Source organism: Zalophus californianus, chromosome 12 (genome assembly GCF_009762305.2).
Source record: "Zalophus californianus isolate mZalCal1 chromosome 12, mZalCal1.pri.v2, whole genome shotgun sequence".
NCBI lineage: Eukaryota > Metazoa > Chordata > Mammalia > Carnivora > Otariidae > Zalophus > Zalophus californianus.
Genome location: NC_045606.1, coordinates 64,908,973 through 64,928,907, shown reverse-complemented (window position 1 = coordinate 64,928,907; position 19,935 = coordinate 64,908,973). Strand labels below are relative to the sequence as shown.

The 19,935-nt window shown below is 38.6% G+C and overlaps 2 protein-coding genes across 10 annotated transcripts in view; one reads left to right on the top strand and one right to left on the bottom strand.

The window, feature by feature from the left end:
• The window catches only part of LOC113911348, a 41,514-nt gene extending 39,050 nt beyond the window's left edge, over positions 1-2,464 (bottom strand). For 2 of the 8 annotated variants that reach the window (XR_003516444.2, XM_027573863.2), the window contains exon 1: positions 1,106-2,464. Coding sequence is in view for 1 of the 8 variants with exons in the window: in XM_035723304.1 (XP_035579197.1) it covers positions 2,187-2,256 (70 nt within the window). In the remaining 7 variants the exon portion in view is untranslated. The remainder of the gene's footprint in view (positions 1-1,105) is intronic. The other 6 variants (XM_027573868.2, XM_035723304.1, XM_027573864.2 and 3 more) reach the window with 5 other exon arrangements.
• A 211-nt stretch (positions 2,465-2,675) lies between these two features.
• Positions 2,676-19,935, top strand: part of HERPUD2 (HERPUD family member 2) — a 30,244-nt gene continuing 12,984 nt past the window's right edge. The window contains exons 1-5 of one of the 2 annotated variants that reach the window (XM_027573861.2): positions 2,706-2,950; positions 3,127-3,526; positions 14,040-14,117; positions 17,156-17,269; positions 19,215-19,369. In XM_027573861.2, the coding sequence (XP_027429662.1) occupies positions 3,380-3,526; positions 14,040-14,117; positions 17,156-17,269; positions 19,215-19,369 (494 nt within the window). In that variant the 5' untranslated portion in view covers positions 2,706-2,950; positions 3,127-3,379. Of the gene's footprint in view, positions 2,951-3,126; positions 3,527-14,039; positions 14,118-17,155; positions 17,270-19,214; positions 19,370-19,935 lie in introns of both variants that reach the window. The other variant, XM_027573862.2, reaches the window with a different exon arrangement.

Genomic DNA, 19,935 nt, shown 5'->3' with positions numbered 1-19,935 from the left:
TCCCACAAATACTGGAAATCAACTCATATGATTTACAAATAATTTTCTTTTAGATTTGCTTTACTTTGTTAACAAAGCTACCTCATTGGCAGAAGTCACCCTGAACTACCGAATTAGCTACTAGAATTATGTGTATTGAATAGTTAATATTGTTCAAGTAGATTTAGTCTTAACCACCACAAATCCTTTATTATCTATTAGCATCACACCCTTAAGTATTCTCATTGGAGACTGTCTTTAAGCAATAATGGCAACTGAGATGTGCAATTGTTCTTTCACATTTTCATTTATCTGTAACATGTACAATGATCTAAATAGGCAGCTCAATGCTCATAGAAGCCTTTAAGTAACTGCAATGTTGCTTCTCCTCAGTACTAACAATTTTTTCTACCCCAAATTCCAAGGTAAACACTATCCATATTTTGGGGACCACCCTTTCATATGATGTTCTATACACACATATACTTAACAAAAAGGGGATCACATTCTAGTATCATTTATTACAGCCAAATTCAACAGCATCAAAAGCATTTCTAGGGGCGCCTGGGTGGCTCAGTTGGCTAAGCATCTGCCTTCAGCTCAGGTCATGATCCCAGGGTCCTGGGATCAAGCCCGGCATCGGGCTCCCTGCTCGGCGGGAGGCCTGCTTCTCCCTCTCCCACTCCCCCTGCTTGTGTTCCCTCTCTCACTGTGTCTCTCTCTGTCAAATAAATAAATAAAATCTTAAAAAAAAGGCATTTCTAGGCACTTAAATCAGGTGGCTGCGAAATTAAAAAAAAACATTTTTCTCTATATCATCTTTATAACTATATATTTCAGTCTCTTGAATGTTCATTACATTTTTAAATGTTTTTGTCCATACTAGTGAACCTCTGCTTTAAATAGTGAAATGCACATTCTGCCTTAATATTAGTAATTATTAATATATATCTCACTAAAAATGTACACTTCACAGTACCAAGTGAGATGACCACATTAGTCAGTCTGAGTCACAAGCATAAGTGACAAGAGTTGTAGGGTTAGGTGGTGGTGGCTGTGGAAACTTCCAGGCTCAAACAGGAAATGGACAAAAAAGAAGTCTTAGGGCAGACAGCTTAGGACTTACATGGTCGCAAAATGATGCCATAAAGGATCTAGCCTCTTTCAATTGTTCTGCTCTGCCAGCCTTGGAATGCAGGCCTCTGTTCTGTTTGTTGCTTCATGACTGAACTATGGCTGCTGCACCTCTGGCATATTCCTCAAGCAAGAACAACAGGTGTACGACAGGATGAGCTCTGGCCTGCAGAACATGTGGCTGTCCTTTCTTGAAAGGGCCAGTAGCAACTTCAACTTTTGTCTTATTGTCTGGAACTGGGTCAAACAGGCTACCCCTAGATGTATAGGAGTCTGAAAAACTATTTTTAGCTAGAATTAAGTTAAAGTTCCATTAGGATGACTAAATACTAGGTAGAAAAAGACCTGGGTCTGCTATGGAAAACCCAAGTCATAGCAAGCTGTCCTCAGTACAAGACAAAAAAATAAAGGGGGCCTCACTCTTATTTCTGAAGAGCATTTAGAGGATATGGCTCAGATATAGATGCCCTACCACAAAGAAGGAGGTGAAAGTCAGGGTGTAAGGGATCCTGCTGCATTAGCTATAGAGAGGAAGAATTTCCCCTTGGTCACTAACTCAATGGTAGCTAACATTCACTAACCCTTCTGAAGGCAAGAGGGAAAAAGACTAGCTCTCTATATTACCTGCTTGCCTTCTCCTGTAAGTGGAAGCCCGTGAAAATGCACGTCTAACTTGCTGTACTGACCCCCAAACCCGTGCAGAAAATGGAGAATAGAATAAGTGAGTTTTGGGCAGTGGACATAACCTTTACGTTCTATGCCTAAGCCGTAAAACAGAAAAATAACTCTGCCATCCCTCTTCATCTCCCACTGAACTAAACACACAGTAGGGGCTCAGTAAGCACTTGCCGACTTCTGTGAAGACTAAGGGGAAAGAGATGGAAATTAACATTTGAGAGACTGTCATATGCCTGAACTGTACCAGATGGCTTACATACGTGGCTCATTTGCTCATCAACACGCAGTTAGCCATTACCGTTTGGAGAACTAAACTGAGGATCAGAAAGGATAGCCAGGGTCACACGGAAAGTAGAGGCAGATCTCAGGTCTCACTGAAAGCCTTTGCTCCTTACGCAGTGTATCCCATGGTCTCTCGGCCAAAGCTCCTGGTACCGTGCTTTGCAGACACTCGACACAAGACATTTGGAGCGGAAGTTTGATTCCGCATCTGGAAGGACACTAACTTTTGCAGAGAAACTCTTAGGATGGAGAAACACTTCTCAAATCTTTAGGGTGTGGTCAAAACAGGATGTGCTAGCGCCAGCTCAGCTAGTGGTGAGGCCTGAGCGCCGCTGCGGGACGGGACCGAGCGAGCGGTCAGGCCAGGGGGGCTCCAGCACAGGCCAGCGGCTTCGGGGCGACCCGGAACTCAGCCGGCTGTCCCCCGGGCGGTCAAGGCGAGGCGGTCGGCTCCTGCTGGACCGCCTGAGCCGGGCGCCGGGGCGGGCCGCGCGTGACGCACTTCCGTCCTGCGCCTTCCGGCTTAAAGGGGACCCAGACCGCCCTCATAACAACAACAAAACGAGCGCGCTCGCGCCGGGCGCCTGGGCTTCTAGTCCCCGCCCTCCTGCCACCTGCCGCCGCCTCGGCCGCGCCCTGTCCTGCGCCGCGCTGCCGTGTCCTGCCCGAGGGGTCAGGCGGAAAGCGGGCCGCACCCTTTGGCCAACTTGTCTGGCGGCCACCGCGCCGCCTCGCGAGACCCGAGGCCGGGCCGTGGCTGCCGCCGAGCAGCAGGAAAGGAGCGGCCGCCGCGGAGGACGCCCGGCAGGACTGTGCGGTCGGCGGCCCTACCCGGGCGCGGAGGGCGGCGGTGGCGGGCCCCGCGGCCCTCTTTCAGGTACCCCTGCCCCGGCGGGTCGCCCTGAGCGGCTCGGCCCCTTCTCTGGCCCGCTTGGCAGGGCCGTCGCGTAGGGGCCTTGTTGCGTTTCAGCTTGGGGGTCGCGGCGGGGGCGGGGCGGTGACTCCCTCCCTTATCATTGCTTTCTCTCTTTTCCTCCCGGCCTCTCTCCGCAGTCCGGAGCCCGGCGGAGCCCGGACCTGGCGGGGAAAGCTGCACCCACGGCCGGGTCCCCGGACCCCGCCGCCGCCACAGTCCATCATCCTTGGTACCGGCAATGGCCCTTGTATTGCCCGATGCACTTGTGACTGACTTGGACACGGAATATTAAGAACCTACTTGCTGCCGTCACTGTACCAGTCGCGCCGGCAGTCACCACCTCGGCTCATTTGGGCTGCTCCTCTTGACTCTGTTCAACTCGGGGGCACCATGGACCAAAATGGGATGGAGATTCCTGTGACCCTCATCATTAAAGCACCGAATCAGAAATACAGTGACCAGACTATTAGCTGCTTCTTGAACTGGACCGTGGGGAAACTAAAAACACATCTATCTAACGTGTACCCTAGCAAACCAGTAAGTGTCTAAAAGCTGGGCGCAGCTGCTCTGGTCAGCAACTTTTCGTGCCATGCACTCCCGTCTCTCTGTTCATCCCCTCCCCTCTTGAATCAAATAGGTCTCTTGCTAGACTGCGAAGTATTTTGAGTTCCGAGGTGTGTGTGTGTCTCTTGAGTGTCTCAACCATCATTAATATCTTCCTCATGAGGTTCAGTTAATTAGTAAGAGTACTGTCTACAAAAATATCAAGGGACATAATAATTGATAGGCATAAAAAAGGACCATTTTCATTGGACTTAAGTCATCGGCCTAATATGGGAGAGACAGATGGATCCTTAAAAAAAGATAAACACTGCAACCCATATTAAAGCTTTTATTGCTTTAGTTAGGCATTGAGACTTCTAGAAGAACTAAAGAAATAGGGCAGTTATTGCAAAAACAGGAGGTTTGGAAATGCAACTCTTAGTTGGCCTTATTTGTTTGTCAGTACTTTTGATACAAATATTTTTAGTAGAGGAACTAAAAACTCTGAGGTATTTAAGTACTTGGAACAAACTAGATGGAAGCCTCATTTTTTTCAGATCTTTGGTTTGAAAGTTAAGATTTACACAAGGGGTAACAAATTTGTTTTAAAGTTTTCTCCTTCACAGAAGATTTCCTATTGCATACGATTCATTTTACACATTTTCAAGGTGGAAAATAGCTTTTTGGAATAATCAGAATTGAAAGTCATAGACTTCCATAGTACTGTTTATAACATAGCCGGATTACCATTCCTAAGTATATGAGTATATACTTGAGCATATATCTAAGTGTGTGTGTGTCTCTCTATATAACGTGTGTTTATACATTTACATTTAGATATATGCTCAAGTATGTGCTTATGTGAGATCTTTATATTGTATGATTAAAAGGGACTTGGTTTGCAGTATGTTAGACCAAGAGTTACCACTTTTCTAAAACTTTTTCTTTTTCAAAAAGTATCTAAGAGAAGAGTGGTGTGAAACCCATTTGCCTTACCTGCACCCAGAAAAAGCCAGTTTTTGGCAGGAGTTCTGCCCTCCTAGTACTAATCTCTAGTACCCATATGGATCACTTGGCTGCTGGAGGATAGATCAGTTGCAAACTTTTCTACACTGTGTCTCCCTGACCCACCTGCTGCTTGTACACACTCTTCCAGGTTTAACTGTGGCAAACCTGACTTTTCTCTTCTCTTCCAGCAAGTCATTTCCAAGTGAATTGTATTTTTTTTAAAGATTTTATTTATTTATCTGACAGAGGGAGAGAGAGTGTGTGCACAAGCAGGAGGTGCTGCAGAGGGAGAGGGAGAAGCAGATTCCCCACTGAGCAGAGAACCCAATGAGGGGCTCGATCCCAGGACCCTGGGATCATGACCCGAGCTGAAGGCAGATGCTTAACCCACTGAGCCACCCAGGCACCACTCCAAGTGAATTGTAATATTGAAGTTTATTTCTGGTTAGAGTGGGTGGAACTGGGGGGTGAGGACCATGTGTTTGTTGTCTTAGAACTTCACTGAAAACTTCCTGTGGTTATTAGATTTGACAGGCTTACATTCTAACTTATTTATCACATGAGAACTGATTTGTAGTGTTTTAGTTTTTGAACACACCGACTGTTTCATGATACCCCACAGGTAGTCTTCAGTATGGGAATTGGAGTACTAAAAGATGGTTATTTAGAACAGAGAACATTTTGTAATATAGGCAATATTATATTAATATATTATGAGGGAAATTTGGGTTCTTATGAGCACCCACAAAGACTGCTTAACACTAATTCTGTGTTTAGGTGTCTTAAGTGCTATTTGGTGTTTAACAGGGATTATTTCTTTTTTTTTTTTTTTTTTAAAAATCTTTTTTTTTTAAAGATTTTATTTATTTATTTGAGAAAGCGAGACAGAGAGAGAGCACATGAGAGGGGGGAGGGTCAGAGGGAGAAGCAGACTCCCCGCTGAGCAGGGAACCCCATGCGGGACTCGATCCCGGGACTCCAGGATCATGACCTGAGCCGAAGGCAGTCGCTTAACCAACTGAGCCACCCAGGCGCCCTAACAGGGATTATTTCTTATGCCTGATTCTTTGCACATCTGCCTGGTGGAGGTGGATGATTTGGAAGCAGAGTACGGTTCCAGTGCCTTGTAGAAGCAAGTGTTCTCCAGTAAGGAGTAGAAAAGTGATGGCTCTGGTCAGTACTGCTCTAACTGGGTCTGATGGGCCAAGGGCGGGTGAAGGGCCTTGGTGCCTGTGGGCAGTGGCTTCTAGGAAAGTAAATAGGAGCTGCTGGAGGGAAAGAATGGAGATTTGAAGTTGTCCTTTTAGGATCTCTAAAATAGGTCACATGTCTACTGCTGTTAACAGAATTCTGGCTAAACTCTGCAAGAGTGTGTATAGTCTTAAGACTTTAGCTTTATGGTCAGATACTGATTTGACTTAATCACAGATAATCTCCACATGAATATTTTAAATTCAATTTTCCATCTGTCAATAAACCCACAGCAAATATACCCTTTCCCACCAAAGCATATTTTCTTGGGCTTCATTTATTTATTTAATTAGTATTTTATTGACCTGGCGTTTGGGTGTCTATATGTTACGCATGAAGGTGATGATGATTCCTTTGCTCTTCTGAAGCTCAGGTCTAGCGGGGCATACAGATATGTAAGTAAAAAGCTGTAATATTATGTGACTAGTGTTACACAAGAGGGATGTACTGAATGCTGTAGGAGCATAGGGAGGGAATGGTCATCTCTGAAGGGAAGGTAAGGGAATGTGTAGCTGTTTTAAGAAAAGGTTCACAGTGACAGTGACATTTTTCTTTCTTTTTTTTTTTTTAAGATTTTGTTATTAGAGAGAGAGAGAATGAGAGAGAGCAGGAGAGGGGGAGGGTCAGAGGGAGAAGCAGACTCCCCGCTGAGCAGGGAGCCCGATGCTATGCGGGACTCCTGATCATGACCTGAGCGGAAGGTGCTTAACCAACTGAGCCACCCAGGCGCCTCTGGGGACATTTTTCTTAAAGAGTTGATAACAGTTTTAAGCAGACAAGATGATAGCCGCTTTTTTTTTTTTTTATTAAAACCTATTATTTCAGAGGTAATGTTGCTTTGATGATTCTCAACGTAATATAGTACTTTTAAAAAGATTACAGATCCATAATGGGCTACGGAGGGGAAGGTGTCTTCCAGTTAGGAAATAGGGCAGTTGCCATATTTATGCAAACTTCACAGTGCCATCACCAAAAACCTCAGATGTGGAATTGAACTCTTTTGGAGTTTTGTTTAACTTTGAATGGTATTGATAATTGGTTTAGGACTTGGTGTAGGAACTGGAACGTGCATCAGTTCATGTTGATAGTGTATATAGATAATTGTGAATTATGTTCTGATATGCCATTTGTCATCACTTCATGACTTTACATTTTCAGATCCTGAAATTGGCCTGTAGTGTGAAATAATTATTCTCTAATTTGGGTAATTGCCCCGGGGGCGTGAAGATACCTGTCAAGAAGGCTACTTTTACTTGAGTAGTTTCAGACTTTGATCTAGTTTAGGTTTATTTGCTAGAGATGTAAATATCAAAATAGTTGAACTTTTTATTTTTATTTTTTATTTTTTTAAACATTTTATTTATTTATTTGACAGAGACAGCAAAAGAAGGAACACAAGCAGGGGGAGTGGGAGAGGGAGAAGCAGGCTTCCTGTGGAGCAGGGAGCCCGATGTGGGGCTCGATCCCAGGAACCCAAGATCATGACCTGAGCCGAAGGCAGACACTTAATGACTGAGCCACCCAGGCGCCCCTCAAAATAGTTGAACTTAATGTTATTCAGTAGAATGGACTATCCCAGAGAAAACTTAAAAAGTAAGGATCTCTAAGTCTGATTAGGCATCTTTCTCGTTATTGCTTCTTTCTTACTCTCCTCATACAAACAATAACTAAGATGGACCTGACTCACCGTGAATTCAGTTTTGAAGATAAACCTTTCTGGGGCTTGCCTTGGCTCCTCAGTTTTCAGTCCTGTGGTCAAAATGCCTGTTGAACATGTCCCTCAGCTCTGGGTAGATTCCCTTTGTCTGGGTGCTTTCTATCGTTAAACTAAAGCAGTTAGTATCGTTACTTATGTCTTCTAGCTCTCTTGCTCAGCTAGGAAGTTTGTTCTGCTTTTTCAAATTGCTCTGCGATTCCGTTAGAATTAAAGAAATAGAAATAGAACCAGTTGAATAGGTTCTGTTCTGAGAATATAACATTCCATAACCAAATTGCCTACAGTTCAGATGGAAGTCTTAATTTTATTAGCAGTGGAAATAGCTTGAATAATATAATTTGAGGTTTATATCTGCCTCATTTTTGTAATTCCCTATTACCTTACTCAGGCAGGTCATTTTTAAAACTTACTTAACTATCTCAGAACTGTTGATTTCAAGGTGCTTATAATGCATATATATAAATAATTTTTGCTTTATAAGACTTGTCTTTACAATTTTAGTGCATATGTTTAAGAGGGTTTCATGTCACGTAGCAATATAGTTCATATTTTTAAAACTCTTTGAACAAAGGATATTATTAAATTGAATGTGAAGATTGATGAAAAGTTAAGTTTTGAATGAGTGCTGATTAAATTTGTTTTATTTTTAATTTTTTTATTTTTTAAAAAAATTTATTTGTCAGAGAGAGGGGGAGGGAGAGAGGGAACACACAAGCAGGGCGAGCTAGGGAGAAGCAGGATCCCTGCTGAGGAAGGAGCCTGATGCGGGACTTGATCCCAGGACCCCAGGACCCCGGGATCATGACCTGAGCTGAAGACAGACGCTTAACCAGCTGAGCCACCCAGGCATCCCTAAATTTGTTTATTTAACTCCTTTGTAGCTTTTCCTAATGTATTCTTTTGGAAAATAACAGTACTATGTTTTATTTAATCATGCATCAGTTTTTAAAATAGGATTTATCTAGAACTTTAAGTTTCTCACCTCTGCATTACAAATAGTGATTTCATGGTCTCAAATGCTTTTATTTAACTGTCATAGTTGGTGCTCAAATTTTAAACTTCCATTTACTAAGTGGTTGCCATGTATATTAGGCATTCTACTAAGTACTTTATATGTTTGATCACATTGATTCCTCATAGACACCTTATGATGTAAGTTTTATTTATTAGCTCTATTTTATAAATAGGAAACTGAGGCTTGATGATAGAACTCCTTAAGTAGTAGAATTGGAATTTGAACCCAGGTTGGTCTGACTTTCAAGCCTTGGTGCTTAAACCATTAATTCACATTGTATATATGGTTATATGTAATAAGATAAAGGCATTTACGGACCTGGCCATCTTAGCTATATGCTTGCAAACTGAAAAGAAGTGAACTATAAAAAGAGGTGTATGTGTTTAAGTGGTTTGTCATTTAAAGGCTGTAGATGAATGGATAACATAGCTTTAATAGTGTTCTAATGCATGTCATGTTAGTGTGTGCTATTTGTTTATTTTGATATATTTTAGGGAAGATATGGGAACCTAGTATCTTAAGACCTCAAAGCACATTGCTTTGCTTTATCGTTTTACATTCTTGCTTGTTTTTATGAACCATAGCAGTCACGTATTTTGGCATTCTCTGTTGTATGTATACCTGATTTGCAAATGGCCCGTGAGTGGAAACAGCTAAGCTGGGGATGTCCCTTTGGAGTTCTAGAGAAAATTATTTTTTAAGCTCCTGTTTGCTGCTTTTGTTTACTGTTGTTGCAAGGAGATAAGGGGTAGAGGCAGTTTGGGTAAACCATGCTTCCATTTACAGTGCTTCTGAATTCTCTGGAGCTTTATTTATTTATTTTGTTTAAAGATTTTATTTATTTGAGAGAGAGAATGAGAGACAGAGAGCACGAGAGGGAAGAGGGTCAGAGGGAAAAGCAGACCCCCCGCTGAGCAGGGAGCCCGATGTGGGACTCGATCCTGGCACTCCAGGATCATGACCTGAGCCGAAGGCAGTCGCTTAACCAACTGAGCCACCCAGGTGCCCTCTCTGGAGCTTTAAATTGGGTGAATTTAGTGGGAGTGGGAGGAAGATATGTTGCAGTACAAATTCATAGAATTCATTTCCTACAGAAACGATATGTTGTGCACCTTCTGGGAACCACCTCTTTAAAGCTATTTGGCACTTGTGACTGAGCTATATGTAAGTACTGAAATACTAATAATTACCACTTTCAAAGGACTTGGGTTCTAGTTCTTTGAACTAACATGTAAGTTGAAGATTTTTTACTAAGCTATTTGATTGTGTTGATGTCAGATAGAACATGATTTTTTTAAGCCATCCATAATGAGAGACTGTATTTAGTTCCTCATATACAAAATTTAAGCTTTTGATACCAGCGAGGTGACTTTCTAGAAATATGAAACTGTTGTTGGCTTTTTTGTAAACTCATCTATCAGACTCTTGTGAATATTTTAAATGCACAAGGGATGCATAGTATTTTGTCTGTTTTTGATATCTGATGAAATAGTAAAAAGTCAGATACTTTAGATAGTATATGTAAACCTTTTAGGAAGAAAAAAATCTCCCCATTTTATGATTTATTTTTGCATGTTATACTAGCCGATGAACTTTCCTCACCTTGGTTTTTAGCAATGTCTGTTAAGTGAGTGGCAGAATTTTTGGGGCCAGCTAGTTAAGCAGGTATTTATTTGGAGTGGCCTAGTTCTGTCTCTCGGAGTACCATCCTTGGAGTACCATCAGGATGTTTCTAACTTGGTAATTTAGCTGCCTCTACTCTACCATATAATACCAGGTACCATGTATCACTAGGCTTTGTTTAGTGGTAAGCAGTGGAGGCAGTGAAAGTAGCATTATCTGATAGGATTTGCTGGCTATTGGATGTAGGGTGTGAGCAACAAGAAGAATGGTGATGTTAACATAGATGGTCAAGTATATATGTATCTGTGTAGCCAGTATCTTAACGGTAGACTTTTAATTGACAATTTAATTAGTACTGTTTTAGATTTACCAATCCTGAGTCTTCTGGATTTTTATATTGAAAGGGTACGATGTGATGGTTTTTTTTTTTTTTAATTGAGAGAGAAACAAATTTATGTTAAGCTACTGAGATTATGGAGTTTGTTATAGCAGGTAGCATTACTTAATTTAAAACAAATGGATTTTTCAATCAAGATAAATGATACTGTTATTAGCAGGTCTGGATAAATAAAATTGTGTCACTTTTATTAGTGAAGTTGAATTTGAATTGAGATCTCAAAATCTGTGTTTTTCCTAATACTCTAGTTTATGATCCAAAATGGCTTGTTGAAAGTTCGGTCAGTTGATTACTGTGTTGTTTGTTATCATGTCTAACTACTGGTTTTCCAGATAGTTAAATTAATTTATTGATATTTAAAGTGAAGAGGCAATTTATTTAGTGACATAGAAGAATTTTCAGATCTTCTCACCTAAGTTAGGCACATGAAAATTCCTTTTTCCCTGTTTTTCAGTCACAGTAAAATTAAAGAATTCCTTTCTCCTTTTAAAATTTCTGATTATTTGAAGGCATTTGAATAATTTCAAGAAACAATTTTACTTGAGATATAATTCACACACTGTAAAACTTGCTCTTTAACATGTACAACTCAGTGGTTAATTCACAAAGTTGTGTAGTTATTATAACTGTCTAATTTCAGAACATTTTTGTTACCTCAAAAAAGAAAACTTATACTCACTAGAAGTCACTGTCTGTTCTTGGTAACTACTGATCTACTTTCTGTCTATAGATTTGCCTATTCTGGAAATTTCATATAAATAGAATCCTAGTATATGTGGTCTTTTTTGTCTGGCTCCTTTCATTTAGCACAATGTTTACAAGATTCACCTGCATTATAGCATGCATCAGTTCTTCATTACTTTTTATGGGCGAGTAGTATTTATTATATGTATTATGTTTTGTTTATTCATTCATCAGTTGATGGACACTGGGGTTGTTTCTACTTTTTGGCTATTATGACTAATGTTATGGACATTCTTATGCAAGTTATTATGTGGAAGTATGTTTTCAGTTTTCTTTGGTATCTAGGAGTGGAATTGGGCATATCCTGAGTCATTGGGTAACTTTTTTTCTTTTAAGATTTATTTTATTTATTTATTTTTAAAGATTTTATTTATTTGACAGAGAGAGACACAGTGAGAGGGGGAACACAAGCAGGGGGAGTAGGAGAGGGAGAAGCAGGCTTCCCGCTAAGCAGGGAGCCCGATGCGGGGCTCGATCCCAGGACCCTGGGATCATGACCTGAGCCAAAGGCTGACGCTTGATGACTGAGCCACCCAGATGCCCCAAGATTTATTTATTTTAGAGAGAGAGCATGAGCAGGGGGAAAGGCAGAGGGAGAGGGAGAGAGAATCTCAGGCGGACTCAGCTGAGTGTGGAGGCCCCCGTGGGGCTTGATCTCACGACCCTGAGATTGTGATCTGAGCCGAAACCGAGAGTCAGCCGCTTAACTGATCGAGCCACATAGGTGCCCCCCAGTAACTCTTTGTTTAACTCTCTGAGGAACTGCCAAACTTTTTCATAGAGGCTGTTCCATTTTGTGTTTCTACCAGCAGTGTGTGAGGGTTCCGATTTCTCCACATCCTCATCCATACTTGTTTTTGCTTCATGTACTTTGTGGGGGGTGTGCCATGTAATTTTGTTATTTTATTGTATTCTGCCTTTTTGAAAATTGATGTTCCCTTGTTGTGGAAAGATAAAAGTTTATTCAAAGTTGACCCAATTGATATTTATTTTGTTGACTGTGGTAACATTGCAGTTATTTGAAACAAAAACAACAAACCGACCCCAAAACCTGTTCCAGATACATGCTGTTTTTACAGGTGAGAAGAAATGATGTGTGATATTTGTTTTAAAATTCTCTTTCCCCTCAAAAAGGCAGTGGGGGATAGATGAAACAAGAACAGCAAAATATTGATAATTGTTGGAGTTGAGTATTTGGGAGTTCTTGAAGATGGTAGTTTGGGGTTTGTTTTGTTCTCTCCACCTTGTGTATGTTTGAGAATTTTCATAGTAAAGTAAAAAAAAAAATTCGTAAGACTGATGTCCTTTATGCAGAATGTTATGACATAGAAGTATCTATTAAATGTTTGGACTGATGGAAAAATAATAGTTTATGATGACTGTATTTATCAAAGAAACTTTTTTAGTTTCCAGCTAAATTAATAAGTATATTATGGAAACTTATAAAGCATTATAGAATTCATTTTGTCCAAGGGTTAAATCAATTATTATCTACTTAGCTTTTAACTTATGTTATATAATTCACTATTTGTTCCCCACTCAATATTTATGTGTATTGATTGAAATTTCAAGATTTGTGATATGTATTTAAAAAAAAAACAAAACACCTCTTGTGTTAATTTGGTTGTTTATATACAGGAATTTGAACTTGTGCATTTTAGGAATGGCACACTCAAAAATACTTCCAGGGAAGCTAGATTATGCCTAACAGCTAAGTATCTTGGAAAGACAGCTATACCTTTCTCTTCATCTTGGGTACCTAAGAAACCCTGAACCACAGATCTTACTCAGTATGACAGTTTCTATTATGGTTATTTTTAATGTAAGACCCTTTTTAGTAGCCATGCTGTATACATATATTCTGTTTGAAAATTGTTACAGTTATTGCTTGGATTTGGCATATTTAACAATTGTTGATATAGCTAATATTTAATTGTTTTAATAGAATTCGTGGAACATCTGCTTATTTAGGAGGTCTTATGGGGACTGTACATAAATACTTTGATTTTAAAAACTTTAATACTAGCAGTGTGAGCACTTAGCAGATTTATCATATATACAAAATAGGGCAGAAGTAACCAGAATGTATTTCCTATTCTCGGTTTCATATAGAGATGGCAGCTGAATCTCTATGCACTTGAGTTGATTTTTCTTTAACCTTGTGTTTTTGAAAAACATATAGAGGTATTTGTGAGAATGGCAGATAAAATAAAAACTAGAAGTTACATAAAACTGTAACTAAATTCAAATGACTCTTGAATTAAAACCAGTAAATCGTTCTGTATGATATTAGTAAAGAAGAAAATAAATGTTGTATATTCTTTTAGATTATAAATACTGAGAAAACAATTCGAAATAACTGTGGTGACCTTGAAATTTTATCCCATTGTTGACTATTACTACTAGAAGGCCAGCCATCTTCTCATTTATAGTTTTAAAGGTTTTTAATGATAGTCACACATGCATTGCATTATGGCTGAAAAGGCAAACTTCCAGTGTACCTTTTTTTCCTGTTTTTTAAAAAAATGGTAATTATCTGTATTTTATTATATCTACAATAGACAGACTACCATTTACTGAGCTCTTAATGTCTTAAGTAGAATTTGGAAAAAAAGGTCTTAAATTATGTCAGTTTTCTGCTTATCTGTGCCTAAAGGGAGTTTTACTTTGCTCATTTTTAGGCATATTATTCCCAGCTTCCAATTTGTATAATTAGAAAAAGTTGAATTCTTTTCTTTGTCCCATTTCTTAGTTGACGAAGGATCAGAGATTGGTGTATTCGGGCAGACTGCTTCCCGATCATCTGCAGCTGAAAGACATTCTCAGAAAAGTAAGCTTTTCTAACCACTATTTTATAACAGATACATTTAGAGTGTGAGAAGAGAGATGTTCTGAAGTTTTATCGATATCCAACTAGTTCAGTTTTTAGATACTTAAGATCAACCCTTTTGGGTAGCATAATGGGTAAACATGAATTAGAAAGTAAAGAACATAATGATAGATTCTAGTTAGTTTAGGTAATAGTTTTGTATATCCATCTGATAGCTAAATATAAAATAGGATTATATGTTTCTGTTCAGTTATTTGTTACCTTATATAAGAAAGCAGTATTGACTTATCAGTAGTGCAGGAGTAGAGTGTTCAAGTAGTGGTGAGGGACTTTCATTGATAATCTCTTCTCTCTTAAAGCCCCTTTTGACCAAACTGCATGATGTTTTAATACAAGTTGCTTGAGGTAGGAGTTTAATTTCAGGACAGGAAATGAAAAGGAAGTCCAATTGCTTGATCAGTTGGCAAACTTTGAATGTTGGTGCTATGAGCTAAAATATATTTCAGTGTAGTTTTTGACAGTCAGCTTGAATGCTAGTTATCGTAATGGCAGCTCTTTTAGCTCATGTTCATTTGTGGAATTAAACTTGTAGAACTTTTCTGCATTTGAGTTGCTGCTTTTTGTTTGTGAATGTAGCAGAATCAAATACATAGCTCTTATGTTTCTTAACTCTTTGACTTAACTCTTAATGTTCTTTTGGATATCCCTAATCTCATTTAGAAGATCTGTGTCCTCTCCTCTATGTTTATGGTCACCTGTGGGAAACTTTAAAAAATCTTATACTGGTATATTTCTTCTGTTTAGATAGTTGAAATTTTAGCTTTGCCAGTGTGACTTCTTGCTGTCATTTTCATTTTAATCAGGTAGTTTCAGGTTGCCAAAGTGGTTTAACAGCCTCTCTTCCCTGGCCCCCCTCGAAAATAGTGGCATTGCGGCAGATTTTTTCCCTCTTTCTTTGATAGACGACTTTTTTTTTTTTTTTTTTAATGTAAGCCCTTACGTCCCGCCCGATGTGGGGTTTGAGTTCATGATCCTGAGATCAAAAGTTGCATGCTCTACCTACTGACCCAGCCAGATGCCCTGATAGACTTGAGTTTTTGGAGCAGTTTTATGTTCACAGCACAATAGAGCAGAAGGTATAGAGATTCTCCATATACCCCATGTCTCTACACATCCCTAGGCTACCCCACTGACAAAATTCCACATCAGAGTGGTATATTTGTTGCAATTGACATTGTACACAGTGTACTGCATTGATGCAGCATTATCAGAAGTCCATAGTTTACATTAGGGTTCACCCTTGGTGTGGTACAATTTTGGATTTTCACAAATAATGACATGTATCCACCATGTCATCCACTGAAGAATAGTTTCACTAGCCTAGAAGTCCTCTGTGCTCCACCTTTTCATCTTTCCCCCTGTGTTTATGCTTAAAAACGTTTCTGCTTTATGCTCTTTGAAATACAAAATTTATTATTTTAATCCCAAGGATGGCTAGAGTATGCATATGAATACTTTTTAAAAGGTTTTTGCTTCTATAAATGATTTCTGACTGGAAGAGTTAAAATAAAAATGCTTTGAAGGACTGTTGTGCCCTTTATATAAAACATTTTGAACAATATTTTTATATTTTGAATAGATCTTTAAAGCGTTTTTGTTAAAGTCAGTTACCCCTTTACTTTTTTTCAGGTAGATGCTGCCATTAGCTTTACCTGTTAGTTATAAAATGTTTTGCAGAAACATTCTCCAAAGGTGAATGAAAACTATTAGTTAATTGTGATTAATATGACCTTTGAAACTAGGTTTCTAAGGATAAACATCTTATACTTGAATGCTTTTTAGTATTCTGAAGCTAAGAGGACATTAAATCAGGTGTGCTTTCTACCTACCTTGCTAGGCATAGCTCATGTCCTGCTGTCTCTGGGAATGCCTTTTCCCTAGCATTCTAACCCTATTAACTCCTTAAGCAATTATAATTTGTGCTTCTCAGTTTTGTGCAAAGACTGTTTTATATATTCCCTAATTGTGTTCTAATGTGGTATACTGATCTTTTAACGATATCATGAGCCTCTTTAGGCGAGGGGCTGACTCTTACCCTTTTTTTGGATTCACCTCAGAATTAAGCACAATTCCAGGTTTATGGGAGGCAGTTGATAAATCTTAGTTTCTGGTAGCTTTGTTTCTCTTCCTCACAAGTGGGAATCTTTCTTTTTTCCTTCCCCCTTTTCTTTATCATTCTTTTGTTTTCTTTTCTTTCTTTCTTTTAAGTTGCTGAGCCATCCTTTGTTCTTCTCTGCTCTCCTTTATTTTCTCTCCTTTCTCCATCTTATATACTAGCTTTATGCCTGACTATAAATATACTCATGAAATCAGTGAGCTTAAATGCCAATCCTAATCCTTATTAGAATATTTTCCTTTAGGCATAGTTGTAAGTTTATGGAAACACATGGAATATGTACAGAATGTAGTTCAAATATACACTTTAAATCTGTGTATAATTGTTATAGGTAAAACTAGTTTTTGAATTAAAAAAATTAAAAAAACTATACATCACCTTGCTAGAATTAAGGCAAATGAGAGTAGGTGCAGTTGAGTTTCTTTATTACAGCTGCGAAGTCTCAAGTAATGGAAATATTTTCACTACTCCCAGTTTGTAGGCCTAAGCTTCAATGTGACTGTTACATAGTTTTGATATTAAGGTGCTAGATGTCTCTATGTTGAAGTAATAGATTGCATTGATGCAACTTCACAGCACTGATTGCTTCAAGACTCCTTGATATACAAAGTAATCATTTTTTCATATAGTAGGTACTGAGTATTTAGACAGTTTTCTACCCGTGGAGTGTATTGAATTCAGAAGGGCCCCAGATACTAAAAGGATACATTACCGTACCTTCAAATGGCAACAATTTACTAATAAAATGTCTATGCCCGAAAGGAACTTAAAATTTGAGTTAAATATTTCAGCTTAGGTACTGACTTTTTGAACTATTTATTTTCCAGTACTACGCTTTCAATGTAATCTTCTTTAATTTTAGCAAGATGAATATCATATGGTTCATCTAGTATGTACTTCTCGGACTCCTCCCAGTTCTCCAAAATCCAGCACCACTAGAGAAAGTCATGAAGCATTGGCATCCAACAGCAATTCTGTGAGTTGTTTGTGGAGGAGTAAATGTTGAAATTTTTTGATTAGCCTTTTAAGTGAAAAACAGAACAATTGGAGCTTGGGGGTTGTGAGATTGTGTTTTGAACAGCTTGAGTTACGCGTTTAAACTTGCTTTTTAGAGATCCAGTGCCTAGTGTTATCCCTGGAAACTTGAGTTATTTGTTATTGAAGATCCAATCTTCAGGGGTGAAATACTAAAATACTCAGAAAACAAAGTGAAGATATGATTACATAATTTAAAATCTAGGACCAGTAAAGTTTCAGAAATATTAAAGATACTTGATATACTGTATTTTATTCAAGATGGATTAAATTATTTAAATTTTGAGTATGCTAAATCTTAAAGTAGATTGCTTGGTCAAGAATTTTATTTTTTAAAATGACTGGACTTGGGCATACATTTCAACTTCAGGAAGAAAAATTACTTCACTTAGTCAGTTCTTTCAGACTTCATTTTTCCCTTCTTATTTTTCCATCTGCCTAAACTTCGGAATTTTTAAAATGTTGAACTTTTCAATTTAGATGTAAAGTTTTAAAGACAAATTATGCTAAATTATTTTCAGTTTCCCATTAAAGTTTTATATGACACCTTTGGAGGTGAGAGAAAAGGATTGGATGAGTGGAAGGTTGCTTTAAGACTCTTGGGCAAAGAACTTACATACTGCTAAGTATACGTTCCTTCTTGTGAAGAATCTAGCCAAAACTTGAAGGAGGGGATGGATGGCAGAGGTGATAACTAGTTGAAGGATCTTTCAGTAATTATTAGTTAACTGCTTCTTTAAGAAACTAGACCCTTTAGTTGCTATATTTAATTAGTATGGCCTCAGTGGTAAGTATTTTCCAGCAGTAGCTATGGGAATTTAGCTTTCATTAAACTGAAGTGTGGTTTATCAGTAAACCCAAGGGTCTCTCTACGTTTCCTACCTCTCCTAAGAAGGGACAAAACATTAGCATTCAGGATATAGTCTTTGGACACAGTTGTGTTGCTTCAGTTTTTATTAAGAAAGACCCCTCCTGACTTGTCTCGTGGTTCCTCAGCCATGATTTCATGTCATTAGTATATATATTCAGTTTTTTCAAGCTGTGTTATGAAAATCTGACAAGTATCAAGGGAAAATTAAGTTGAATTACCCTTCGTTTTTTATGGCTGAGAAATTTCAGTGGGATTTGAGAAGGTCTTAAAAATCTAGTCATGAAAGAGTTATCTAATAAGGTCAGAAAAAAATTAGTTCTAACAAAATTAGGCTGTGCTGCCAAATGGCTATGCCTTTCTTCTGTTAATTTTCTTAAAAAATGAATACCATATTATGCTGGTCCATTTAATGAGAAATCTTGACAAAAAGGAAGCTTTTTCCAGTTTATATCCCTAAGAGTCAAACTCCCTAGTCTGATTAGGTAGATACCTACTTGGTGTCTACTTTATGTGGAATAACCTCTTAAAGAAAGCTTTGTTAGTTTTGCAAAAGACCAGTGTCCTTGGCAGGCACCTTTTACATGGCATGACTTAGGAAGATAGTCATACAAAAAGACATCCAGTCAAAAGGAAGGCAGTACAGGAAAAATAATAATTTTAATGAAGTTGGAAGGATGTTAAAATTATTGGGGTGGTCTTCAAGTGGTTATATTATTTAAAGTTATTGAATCTGTGAGTTAATGACATCATCAGAACATGAGAATTTTAAAATCCTGATTGGTATCTTGTTAATTTTGTAAAGAAATGTATTTGTTGATTTTCTGAACTCTTACTCTCATCAGAATTAAAATATCAGCCTATTATGCTGGGCACAAGATTCAAATCAGTATATTTCTAAAATTCACTTTTTGCAGAGGGATTTCATAAATACATTTTTAACAATGTGTCTCTAATCTCATGATTGCAATGAATTAAATTTCCTTGAAGAAATAATTACATTTTTTTTTTTGTATAGAGTTCAGATCACTCAGGATCAACAACGCCATCATCCAGTCAAGAAACCTTGTCTTTAGCTGCTAGTTCTTCCTCAGAAGGATTGAGGCAACGTACGCTTCCACAAGCACAAACCGACCCAGCACAGAGTCATCAGTTCCCCTATGTAATGCAAGGGTGAGTGAAGTTGTAGTTGTGGGCCTCTTAAAAATCTGTTACTCCTGACTTTCAGGGTAGCCCCTCTGTAATAATCAAAGTACCTTGGAAATTTATTCATATTCTTCCTTATACATTTTGAGAACTAGGGGGTTAAGTAGAGCAGTGCTTTTGAAAGCTGGCCATACCTCAGAATCATCTAGGGCAGTGCTTTTCAGTCTTTAATGTTTGTGCTAATCACCTGGGGATCTTGTTAAGCTGCAAGTATGATTCAGTAAGTCTGATGGGCCTGAGATTCTGCATTTCTAGCAAGCTCCCAGGTGATGCTGATGCTTCTGATGCTTTGACCACACTTCGAATAGCAAGGATCTAGGTAGCTAAAAAAATTCTTTTAGTTTCACCATGGATCTACTCAAATTAGCTTTCTGGGAAGCTGATGGGTAAGTGAGGGTGTTCTTGGAAGAGTATAAGGCCCAGTAATCTGTTTTTAAAAAGCTCCACAGGTGTTTCTGATCAGCCAGACTTGGTAATAACTGATGTAGGGTAAAACTGTGGTGTATTATAAAGATAGGTTAACCGTTGCTAGG